The sequence below is a fragment of the Postia placenta genome (genome assembly GCF_002117355.1).
Source record: "Postia placenta MAD-698-R-SB12 unplaced genomic scaffold POSPLAscaffold_7, whole genome shotgun sequence".
Taxonomy (NCBI): domain Eukaryota; kingdom Fungi; phylum Basidiomycota; class Agaricomycetes; order Polyporales; family Adustoporiaceae; genus Rhodonia; species Rhodonia placenta.
Genome location: NW_020169838.1, coordinates 1,104,009 through 1,115,166, shown reverse-complemented (window position 1 = coordinate 1,115,166; position 11,158 = coordinate 1,104,009). Strand labels below are relative to the sequence as shown.

General features: G+C 62.1%; 6 protein-coding genes across 6 annotated transcripts; 2 read left to right on the top strand and 4 right to left on the bottom strand.

Annotated features, from left to right (window-relative positions):
* Positions 1 to 1,444: 1,444 nt before the first annotated feature.
* Positions 1,445 to 2,120, bottom strand: POSPLADRAFT_1039978 (hypothetical protein). The gene has a single exon (XM_024477641.1). The coding sequence runs from the start codon at positions 2,042 to 2,044 to the stop codon at positions 1,856 to 1,858; it is 189 nt and encodes a 62-aa protein (XP_024339013.1). The 5' UTR covers positions 2,045 to 2,120; the 3' UTR covers positions 1,445 to 1,855.
* Positions 2,121 to 2,307: 187 nt separating this feature from the next.
* Positions 2,308 to 3,161, top strand: POSPLADRAFT_1039977 (hypothetical protein). Its single transcript, XM_024477640.1, has 2 exons — positions 2,308 to 2,711; positions 2,780 to 3,161. Exons 1-2 carry the CDS (start codon positions 2,572 to 2,574, stop codon positions 2,826 to 2,828), a joined length of 189 nt encoding a protein of 62 aa, XP_024339012.1. The 5' UTR covers positions 2,308 to 2,571; the 3' UTR covers positions 2,829 to 3,161.
* Positions 3,162 to 3,306: 145 nt separating this feature from the next.
* POSPLADRAFT_1039976 (hypothetical protein) lies at positions 3,307 to 3,829 on the bottom strand. The gene has a single exon (XM_024477639.1). The coding sequence runs from the start codon at positions 3,608 to 3,610 to the stop codon at positions 3,356 to 3,358; it is 255 nt and encodes an 84-aa protein (XP_024339011.1). The 5' UTR covers positions 3,611 to 3,829; the 3' UTR covers positions 3,307 to 3,355.
* A 1,557-nt stretch (positions 3,830 to 5,386) lies between these two features.
* POSPLADRAFT_1104071 (hypothetical protein) lies at positions 5,387 to 7,540 on the top strand (the record flags this gene model as incomplete). Its single annotated transcript, XM_024483252.1, has 3 exons — positions 5,387 to 5,460; positions 6,759 to 6,949; positions 7,350 to 7,540. Coding segments are annotated over 3 exons (456 nt in total), but the record flags the coding sequence as incomplete, so codon positions are not given.
* Positions 7,541 to 9,856: 2,316 nt separating this feature from the next.
* Positions 9,857 to 10,390, bottom strand: POSPLADRAFT_1056801 (hypothetical protein; the record flags this gene model as incomplete). Its single annotated transcript, XM_024480837.1, has 1 exon — positions 9,857 to 10,390. The coding sequence occupies one exon, from the start codon at positions 10,388 to 10,390 to the stop codon at positions 9,857 to 9,859; it is 534 nt and encodes a 177-aa protein (XP_024339009.1).
* Positions 10,391 to 10,733: 343 nt separating this feature from the next.
* On the bottom strand, positions 10,734 to 11,153 carry POSPLADRAFT_1056800 (hypothetical protein; the record flags this gene model as incomplete). The annotated part of the gene is made up of 1 exon (XM_024480836.1): positions 10,734 to 11,153. One exon carries the CDS (start codon positions 11,151 to 11,153, stop codon positions 10,734 to 10,736), a length of 420 nt encoding a protein of 139 aa, XP_024339008.1.
* Between the last annotated feature and the right edge of the window lie 5 nt (positions 11,154 to 11,158).

Here is an 11,158-nt window from a genome sequence, read left to right as displayed (position 1 = left end):
CATGGAGGAGGCTTATCGGGGAGGCGAGGAGGAGGGAGGACCCCGGAGTGCGAGGATTGATGGGAGTGGCGCTGAGCGTAAAGTCGCACGGAGGGAGACAGGGCCCGCAGCGCGTCTTCCTCTTTCTGCGACGAGCACTGCCGTTCCCGCTGTTGTACTTTCCCGTCCCTTTCCCTTTTTCTCTCGGTGTCGCCGTAAGCGTAAGCCCGCGTCTCTCTCCTCTCTCTCTCATCTTCCCATATCTGTATCTCTCTCTGTAACTCACCTGCCGCTCTTTTAGCTCTCCCCGCAGTGCCATGTCTTACCGCAGACGCGACGCAAGCCAGGGCTACTCCAGCGCCGACGCCTACCGCGCAGTCCCCGCCACCTCGCCGTCCTTCGTCACCGCCCGTGTCGGCGCCGCCAACAGCAACACCCCCTCGTCCTCCGACGAGGACGCCCACCTCACGTCTCCTGCCGTGTCCCCCCAGCCCGGGCCCATCGCCCAGTCCTTCGTTCGAGCACGCGCCGGCTCAGCTGCGCGCCATCGCCGTCGCGACTCAGCCGACGAGCGCGATATCGTGGACGGTCCGCCGCTCTCCCCGCCGCGTCCCCAGTTCTTCGCAGTCCCCGACCGCTCCTCGTGGTCCTCCAACGACCAGGAGCCCGCAAGCGACTCTGACGTCTCGTCCGCAGCAAACCTCGCTGGCCGCGGCTCGGGTCGTCGCATGTCTGTCGAGGGCAACCCCGTGAACCGCGTGCAGATGCGCTCTGTGACGCAGCCCATGCTCGCCACTCGCGGCCCCCCTCGCGCAGCCAGCCCCCGCCAGCGCAATCACCGGCGCAGCAGCATGGCGACCGAGTATGCTTATAGCGCCGGCATTGCAACCGAGGAGGAACTAGCCTCCCCGACGTCGTCCATTAATGAGCACAACCCCTTCGGCACGCCCACGGACACGCCCCGCAACAGCCTGTATGGTGGGCAGGCGCCCAACCTCGCCGCTGCCGCAAACGCAGCGCTGGGCGATAAGAAAACGCCCCCGTCAGCGTACTCCTTTCCCTTCCAGTCGCACCCCGGCAACCCCGACCCTGGACTGTCGGTTCCCGGCCGTCGCACGTCTGCCGAGTCGCTCCGCTCCCGCACGGCTCCTCCAGGCGTGGGTGCGCCGTTGTCACCCAACGCAACCAACGCGACGAACAACAACCCGCTGACGCCTCTGGGATCTGCAATGGGGACGACCTACCCAGTGCCCGCGAATGGGCAGAGCTACGGCCTGCTGAACGACGTGGAGGAGCTCGGGCGCCCATTTGCGCCGTTCATGGGCGACGGGAGCGACCGCAGCCAGACGCCGCCGAGCCCCAACGCCAGCCAGAGCCAGCTGTACCGCGGTAGCGCCGCCGGTGCGATGCAATATGGAGGTACGTACTGGTGCCATGGCTACCTTGTGAACAGAAATGGTGCTCCGGGGCTTCCACGCACAGGATCGACAGCGGCGATGTCGATGCGTGCGCCGTTACGTCGAGGCTGTGGGCGCCGCGCGTGCCGTATGTGTACCCGCTCGCAGGCGGCGCTCTTCAACCCAGCACCGGCTCACAAGCCCCGCCTCCTGACGCTTGCATTTCGGTGCTACACAACTAGATACTGTACATGAGAGCCTCCGTCTGATCTCGCACACCCGCCGTCACGGCACAGCCCCTCCCCCGACAGCCTGAAAGTTCAAACCATAGTCAAAGGGATGCAGGAAACAATGCACCGGGACGCGGTAAGTAGACGGTGGAGCAAATATGCTGAAGATCAATGTCAGGGTCGCAAGGCGGGACGCCGTAATACGACCAGCGGGCGCGTCTTCTCGCGTACCCCGGTCATTACTCGCTCTTAACAGCACGACGACGACTGGTGCCTGTCAGCGCCTGCCGCGGGAACGCGCAGCCGGACACACGCGACGCGTGGAGAAATGACTCGCGGGCAGACGAGCACGGACGTCGTGAGAGTCCGCGTGCGTACATGCAACATTACCGGTGCAATGCCGCATGATTGACTACCCCTGCGTGCGCTCAACCCCATGTTTTCCAGTGCCCGCTGTTTGTTGCTAAATAGCTTAATATGATACGCATTACGGGGTCTTTCCCGACGTCTCGCAAACCCCGCCAGTCTGAGAGAGCCAATATTGTTAGTGGTGTGACGCAGGCAGACGGTATACCGAGACCGGAAACGCAGACAGCAGAGCGGCCTGTCCACATGCGCGGACGAGCAGCGCGGCAACGGCTGAGCGCAACAGAGCGGCGTCCGCGGCGGATGCATCTCGCGGTTGTGGCAAGACGCACCACAGAAGAGCGAGTGCCCTACACACGCGGATGGCACCTCTCGACACTCGCGCTGGGGACCAGCGCCGCTCAAAATGACATAGCACGGATGCGTTTAACCAGCTCGTCGGGACGCGCTATCATTCCGCCTGCCCGGACTCATGCACAGCGCTGTCCGCACGTGTTGCGCCTCACGCGAACGCGATCTGCTCGCGCTCGTGCATCTCTGTCCGAGACACGTCCACTTTGCGCTCGTGTCGCTCCGCACGCCGTCCCCTGCGCGCCCGCATGGCATTCTGCCATCACACTTACACTGCGCCGTCGCACGCGCGTCGGTCCCCTCTTGCTTTCTCCCCGGTCACGGACACCGCGCCCAGCTCTCTCGCGTCCCCGGACGCCCGTCGTCTGGACTACACGCAACACAAGAGGTACGTAAATACATGTCTTGACTACCATTGCGCGTGCTGATTGCCGTCACGCCTCCCCCTCCCGACAGCCCGCTGCACAACCCGCAGCATGGTCCAAACGCGCCCGCGCGCCCGTAGAAGCCCGGCCAATGACAACGTCAGCGGAGCGCAGCACACAGCGCGAAATGGAGGACGTACCTGCGGTCTTCTCGATCCCGCCTTTTCGCGCGCATTGCGAACGCGCCGACCGCGGGAACCACTCTGACCAAGCGGGTGTTAGCGTGAGTGCGCGACGGGATGAATTGCGTACCGGCGTGCATGCGGAACCTGATGCGCTGATGGCCCTATGCTCGTGCCGTCTTGCGTGCATGCGCTGGGCGGTCTTGCGCGCGAGTCGGCGACGTGAGTATCATATGCGTCAGTGACAATGACCGGACCGCACGCGAGACATACCCGGAAGCGCAAATCTCCTGTCAGTGTATAGTGACAGCGCAGAGGCTCCCACATCCAACCCGCGCGTGCGCCTTCAAATCGCGGGGGCGGTCAGCATCTGCGCCTCTTAAACAGCCTGCTTTTGACTGATGGCAGCGGCGACAGCAACAGCGATTCTTCATATCGCCCCGGGCGATACGAGCCGTGTCGATGCGGGGCCGGTAACGAGCAGTTCAGCGTGCATACGCAGTGAGACATAGCAGAACAACATACCTGCGCACATCCTCAACATTTGCGCCGGCTGACTGTTTGACTGTCCTGTGTGAGGGGAGGATATCCGCTACGAGGCCGCGCACGGACCTTGCAAGCCAAGGACTAGGATACCATCTTGTACTCGTCTCGATCTCGCCGCGCGGGATGTGTCGTGCCTGCGCGATCGGCTGTTGCAGTGTTTCCGTGAGATTGGTTGTCTCTGCCGTCATCTCCATTTACGTGAACACAGCCTGACCACCAATGTTACGCTACTGTACGTGATCCCGCTCGCTGAGCCTGAACTCACAGAGCACCGGAACACTCTCGCATGTAAGGGCTACGCACACCCTCTGAATGGACTAGCAATGGGAGAGCATTGCAGGAATGCAGGAGAACAAAGGCGGGTTCGTTGTGTGTAATAGATTGTAATTGATGCGAACGAGTATGCTGTCCGCACGACTGCTTCCATCGTCAGGGACGCAACATTGGCGCACTTTGTTATTGCATGCATGTCAGCGCCGGCCAAAGAGACCCGCGTTGTCAAGGGCGCACCTTCTAAGCTGTGCGACAGGTATGTAATGCATGATACGCGCATCCGCATCCTCTCGCTGTGATTTCTCCCAAACTTAATCCGTATCTGGCTGCATCCTAAGTGAGTCTGCAAGGCTTCCGAGTGCGGAAATAACAACACAACACCGGGCCTCTCATCTTGCCCCGGTCAGCTGCATGATCTGCAGTGATGCAAAGACACCCACTGTCCCAAATGCTGTCAACGACAACGAGTGTCAGCATCATGGCAACCATCAAGGCCGATTGTAATACTACCGAAAAGATGACTTTCTTCGAAGCATACACAAGCGTAGGTGAAGTTACCAAATACAGCCTAAGGCGTGTGAATGCGCTTACAGATTCTGTCATTGTTGCGAAGGGTGCCATCACTGCTGATATTCTGAAATTAGTGGCCCGACAACAGCCATGATTCCAGAAGAGGAATCAAATTACATATTAGTGTTCGGGCACAACACGCCGGGGATTCTGCCCGCGCTGTCTGGCCGAGACTATATAAGTGATGCATAATTGTACTGTGATAATCCCCCCGCTACTTCCCTTTTACTACTTTGTTACCTTTCTGGCCCGAGTTCATCTCTCTCTGTCTCTGTCTGTGATTGCGCTCCGAATGATGGCCGCAAACATGTCTTTGGCTTCCAAGTAAGTGGATTTGTGCCCATGGTTGTCTTGTGTTTCCGGTCACTAACAAGGCCTTGCTAGGTTCGCTACAGTGAGATGCTGGATCTGGTAGCCAGAGCACAGATGGTGGCGAGATGCTCTGCCGGGCTGTGAGCGAGATGGTTCGAGGTGGCTGGTAAGCATGTCGTTCAAAGGCCGTGATCGATCAGCGCTGATCTCAGATTGTACGGTGTGCGCAGGTTTGGTCACAGGACCCCCCGCCCGATGCGTGCAAATGCGTGGTCACACCTACGAAAGAGCCGCAAATCGAGAAGCCCATCGACGGGTCGAGCGAGCCGATATCACTCGCGCGGAATGGGTCTGCATCACACACAGCGCGTGCATCGGCGTCGGCATGCAGTGTGCGTCTGCATGCTGTATCTCGCTTCCAGAAGGGCATCAAATTCCGAGGCCAGATGCTCGTACCTGCGCGTGCGCCACGAAGGGCGGAAAGACATTATGCTCGGACATGGCCTTCAACGTCGCGCGTGGGTTTGCGACGGCAGGATGAGGTGAGTCTCGTTCTGTTCGACATGTTCCGGCAATCACTAAGGTCACTCGAACAGGCGTGCTGCAGCACACGGCTTGACGTTCTCTGCCCTGCACTCCGCCTCCAACTCGACGCCACGCGTGCTCACTGTCGGCGTCCCAGGTAGCAAAACAATCACGACGAGAGATCAAGACCTCCGCGGCGCAATTTCGCGCGGTGCGCCCCTCGCCGTCGCGAGCACCATGTCAGCGTGCGGCCGCGAACACTTGAATGACGGCGTACCTGGGTGCGCGAAGTGCTCTGCTTCCCGTTAGCGGACGGCGCAGAGGCCCTTGGCGGAGAGACGACGGTCCCGTCGTCATGCGGTGAGTGCGCGGCGTCTTGTTCTGCCATCTGCGTCACTGACTGGCACTGTTTTAGGCCGTTACCGCCTCTATTCGTATCGCATCACGGTGCCGCATGGCCCGGTGTCATCAATCTGCGGCTCCTCGGTCAAATATTCGGGACCAGAGTCGAGACCCGGAGCGCGCCGCGCTCACAGACCTCAAAGCGGGCGACAGCGATGAGGACGCGCCGCGAACGCTTGCAGTGCAGGCATCAGACGGCGTGTCGACGCCCACGCTCCAGCGCTTCACGTCGAACCGGCGCGTCGCCGGGTGCCCATACATGATGCTCGCGGGCTCGCACGGCAGCGACAGCGCCACCCTCCCCCGCCGTCCTGACCGTCCTTGCTGTCCTTACCGTCATCGCCATCCAGCACGGCCTCGAACCGCCTGCACCGTGCGATCTCGCGATTCCACACCTTGTTCCACGGCGTGCCTGTGCCATTTTGCCTGCGGCTGCGCAGACCGGTCAGCACAGGCGTACCCGTTGACCGTCGAGCGTCGAACGTCGAATGCGGGGTGAAAAAGGGGAGGAAGAAGGGGGCACTTACCGCGTGACCATGCGGCTCTTCCGCACGCCGTGCTTGTTCAGGAGCACCCACGGGTCGCGGTTGTCCGGCACGTCGTGCAGGATCGCGCGCTCCTGCGCAAGCGGCTGGCGCACGTCATCCGGCGCACGTCGTCGGGCGCGCGGGTCGGGTCTGAGGGCAGGATGCCCACGCGCACGACGAAGAAGGCGGCGCGTGCAGCACCAGCGGGAGGGTGTACAGGCACTTCTTCTCCGCGTCCATCATGTCCCTGTCGCGGCCCGGTCGTCAGCAACCACCAACAACCCTATCCCCCGCGCGCGCAGAAGTAGGATTGATTCCGCACCAGCAAACGCAGAACACGCACCGCGCAATGCAGTAGTGGTCCGAGAACAGCGCCCGGTCCTTGCTGTGCCGGCCCCTGCCCGCGCGCGGGATGCGCCACATCCCCGCCACGCGGTTGCGCGCGGTGTCCGCCCACTCGTCCGGGTCGCCGGCGCCCTTCAGGTCCTCGCGCGCATGGGCGTTGTGTGGGCAGAGCGGACACCGCGCAACGCGAGTGCAGCGCGTTGACCGCATCGCGTTTAGCGAGGTGAGTTGTGATGCTGCGGAGTGCGGCCGGGTAAATACTGATAGTTTTATTTAGGCTTACCTTGGCCGGTCAGCAAAATATGTGACCGGGCGCGCTCGCTGGACGCCAGCGGGGAGCGTCATCGACGGGCGCGCTCGGGGTCGCTGTCGCAGCATCGCGACAAAGACAGTGTACGCCGTCGGGCACATGTGCGCGGGCGACGGAACGAGCGCCATCGAGAGGCGCGGAAGACGCGGGCCATTGGAGTGACCGGCGGTGCTGCTTCTCAGCGCAGCGATTGGACGCGGGAGCGTCGGGCGGCGTGGCTACGTTGTCAGCAGGGTCAGCCGCGGGCTGCGTGAAGGGTGCCGTGGTGAGTTCATACTTACTTTTTTGCGGGCGTACTGACCTTTGAGCGGCAGCTTTGAGGCATAGGCAGCGGTGAAGCACAGAGCGTCGCGCGACCTACAGAAAGAGGCAGCCAGCGCGCGCAAACCAGAGTGTCTTGCTGGGCGCGTTGAGCGCGCGGGGGATGCGGGATGGAGCGGGCGCCATCGCGCGGAGGCAGCGAGCTGACCGGGCACGGCGCGCGGGCGTTCGGACATGGTGAGTAGTGCTCGTGCGCGGGATGTTGACCGCGATTGCAGGCAGGAGCGCGACCGGGCACAATGGCAGCGCGCGGCGTTTCGTGCCCCGTGCAGCATCTTCGCCCCCGACGCGCAACACAGGACTCGGTCATGTCGCGCTGACCGGGGGCAGCGCGTGCGCAAAACGGAGCGGGCGCCATCGCGTGTCGGCAGCGAGCTGACCGGGCACGGCGCGCGGGCGTCCGGACATGGTGGGTAGTGCTCGCGCGCGGGATGCTGACCGCGTTCGCAGGCACGAGCGCGAACGCGCGCAATGGCAACACGCGATATTGCGCGCCCGGTCAGCATCCATTGTGGCAGTGCGCGCCGTTGCGCACCCGGTCAGCATCCGCTGCGGCTGTCTGCGCCCTTGCTAGCCGGTCTGGCTGGGATGGTGCAGCGCAGCGTCTTTGCCCCGACGCGCAACGCTGGACTCGGTCACGTCGCATTGACCGGGGGCGGCGCGTGCTTCTGCGATGCGCCAGCGACTCAGCGCTGACTGGGCGCGCACGCAGGACGGAGTCTGCTGGTGGCGGGACGATGGCGCACGAGGAGAGAGACGGGCGAGACAGAGGGGACGTTAATGGTCGGGACAGCGGGTACGTTACCGGACGAGACTGTATGAATGTTAGTAGGACTTGTAATATATTTGTTACAACGCCTACCTTGTGCGACTCCACCCCCACCGCTCTCTATAGCCCACCGCTCTCTATTCCCCTTCCCACCACTCTCTATAGCCCACCGCTCTCTATAGCCCTTCCCTTGCCCTATCTCTTCATTTTCGCCCGGTCACTTCTCTTCAATTTCGCCTGGTCACTTCTTGCACGCTCGCGAGACGGGGGTGAACGTCAGAGTCCGCACAAGCAAGGGGGCGCGCGCGAGGAGGCGCACACGATCGCGCTCAGCGGACGACCAGCGCGACGCTGTCGCAAATGCGTCGCGGCCAGCGTGCGGATGCGATCGAGGGACGCAGAGTTGGCCATGACGAAACGGCGGGCAGTCGACGAGGCGCACCTCCCAGCTAGCGCCCGTAGAGCGCCCGATCAGTGTGCTTCCTTCCGAGTCTGTCCTTCGATTGACGGCCGCCTGGCCAGTCAGCGGCATGCCCTGTCCTGCCAGGAGCGCGAGGCTCGTCTTTGATCTGCTGGCAGTTCCACTCTGGCGGTCTCTGCGCGGTCCTCGCTCCTCACTGCGTTTATTTCACGCTTCCTACTCGAGATAGGAACGGGCTGAGACCGCGGCGTACTGGCCCTTTGACGACATGGACAAGAGGAATACATGTCAATTATAACGAGTCGAGCTGGATAGTCCGCGGTGTTGTATATTACCTACTGTATGCCCCCCGTAGCAAACCCCCACTCGATACCCCTACTCTATACCCCCACTTTTTCACTAGCCGTAGGAGAGGAGTAATATCAGCAGGAACTTCTTGTAGATCCATCGACGCCGCCATCCTTCATTGGCCTCCTAAACGGGCATCTTCATTTCCGATCGCACTTGGTTGTGATCCTTTACGCCGGCTGTGGCATATGGCATCATAGGTAATTTGCAGGTCAAACTATACGCCTCTGTTATCTATTACGTCTGTTGTGCTTTTTTATTCCTACTTGTGTACGGTGACTGTGCGGCGAGTATGCACACGGGTAAGCGAACTGGGTCCGCGATTGCGATGACCGCTATGTAGTATACCGTGCCTCTCTTAGACACCGGATTCCTAGATCGCCTACTGGTCAATTTTAGGTCGTCCGCGTCCTTGCAAAGCCGACGCATCGACGGCGGAGAAGCCCTAGTGTATGCATTCGGGTGTCCTGTCTGCCCCCTGCTTCTGCTTTACCTTTCAAAGCCCTGCTTGCAGCCAATCTCTGCCATTGCATTAGACAAGGAAATGAAAACAAAAACAGATCCCCAGTTCCCATCCCCTGTCTCCTGTCTGCTGCCTGCCGTCTCCTGTCACTGTCGCCCTGGACAACTACGCCAGAAACGGGCCTGAGATTCAATTTGCGGCCGGTGTATTTAAGGAGCGCGCGTTGCCAGCCGGAATAGCGCCCGGCGTCGCAAAAGGATGAGACAGAAAATCTATTTCGAGAGCGTGTAGTGACACCCGGTGTCTGGAGTCTAAACGACCGTGAAGGTTGCGCGTCGGGCTGAGCTCGGCTCCGCGCCCAACATACGCATTCTTTGAAGAACATTAATGCGAGCGGGCGCACTTCATCAGTTGGCATGTTCGATATTCAATTCACGTCGCGGTCAGGATGTCAGGCGCACGCCACACCGAGGCACGTCGCAGGCGATCGATCAGCGCAGGATTTTCTGCCCGCCCCACACCAAGCTCGCCGGATGCGGTGTACTGTAACGATGTACAACCTGCGCTGGGCCGATGACATCGATGACGCGGACGCCCAGGCCGCATCAGGCTGCACGGTGCACGCATATGGATTGATGGCGCGGGCGCACTATCACTCCGGCGCAGGGCAGGGCAGGGCCTATTTTTGGCGATCGAGGGTGATCGATGCTTGCCCGATCTGGGCGGCGCCTGCCCACGATTGTATTATCGTATATTGCATGATGCGGAAGCGCGCGTCTGCGATGACGTGGGGACCCCGAGGCGCGGCGCGGGTTCTGTGACAGGCACGGCGGGTGACGGGGTGACGTCAGGGTTTAATATTGGACGCCTTTGCTTATCGCGCGGTGGGGGACGCGGGCGATAGAGGCCGGTGCTCTGATGCGGGCGGGCCGGGTGGTGGTTGGGGGCCGAACGACCGCGTTTGGATGGGGGATGGACCGCGTTTGGATGGACGGATTGGGCGAGTATGTGATGGCGACGTTGGAACGCCAGGGAACGGTGCCGCAGCAGGGGCGTCGCCAGCCGGCAGGAGGCATACCAAGAGCGGGCGGACGGGGATGAGGAGGGCGTGCGGGAGGCAAGGCGGCGCCTCGCGTTTCGGGCCAGCTTTCGGCTCGCGTCACGCTGCGATAACGGGCGCGGGGACGTGTTTCCGTTTCTCGGTTGCGCGCGTGGGTCCAGAACGGCAGAACGCTGGGAGTGCGTGGGAAGGCGGGCGCGTGAAGATGGGAAACGCAGGAGGAGGCGGTGCCGCCGTGTTTGGGTGCGCGTGTGGACGGTGCGGAGTGCATGTCCGCTGCCGCACGCCGCGGTGTGCCATGGAAATGCGCAGGACGGTGGTGGGACATGGAGGAGGCTTATCGGGGAGGCGAGGAGGAGGGAGGACCCCGGAGTGCGAGGATTGATGGGAGTGGCGCTGAGCGTAAAGTCGCACGGAGGGAGACAGGGCCCGCAGCGCGTCTTCCTCTTTCTGCGACGAGCACTGCCGTTCCCGCTGTTGTACTTTCCCGTCCCTTTCCCTTTTTCTCTCGGTGTCGCCGTAAGCGTAAGCCCGCGTCTCTCTCCTCTCTCTCTCATCTTCCCATATCTGTATCTCTCTCTGTAACTCACCTGCCGCTCTTTTAGCTCTCCCCGCAGTGCCATGTCTTACCGCAGACGCGACGCAAGCCAGGGCTACTCCAGCGCCGACGCCTACCGCGCAGTCCCCGCCACCTCGCCGTCCTTCGTCACCGCCCGTGTCGGCGCCGCCAACAGCAACACCCCCTCGTCCTCCGACGAGGACGCCCACCTCACGTCTCCTGCCGTGTCCCCCCAGCCCGGGCCCATCGCCCAGTCCTTCGTTCGAGCACGCGCCGGCTCAGCTGCGCGCCATCGCCGTCGCGACTCAGCCGACGAGCGCGATATCGTGGACGGTCCGCCGCTCTCCCCGCCGCGTCCCCAGTTCTTCGCAGTCCCCGACCGCTCCTCGTGGTCCTCCAACGACCAGGAGCCCGCAAGCGACTCTGACGTCTCGTCCGCAGCAAACCTCGCTGGCCGCGGCTCGGGTCGTCGCATGTCTGTCGAGGGCAACCCCGTGAACCGCGTGCAGATGCGCTCTGTGACGCAGCCCATGCTCG

Coding starts and splice junctions, on each gene's coding strand:
- POSPLADRAFT_1039978 (XM_024477641.1), bottom strand. CDS start 2,044: ATGGGGTTGAGCGCACGCAGGGGTAGTCAATCATGCGGCATTGCACCG.
- POSPLADRAFT_1039977 (XM_024477640.1), top strand. CDS start 2,572: ATGGCATTCTGCCATCACACTTACACTGCGCCGTCGCACGCGCGTCGG. Junction 2,712..2,779: donor GACTACACGCAACACAAGAG/GTACGTAAATAC, acceptor CCCTCCCGACAG/CCCGCTGCACAACCCGCAGC.
- POSPLADRAFT_1039976 (XM_024477639.1), bottom strand. CDS start 3,610: ATGGAGATGACGGCAGAGACAACCAATCTCACGGAAACACTGCAACAG.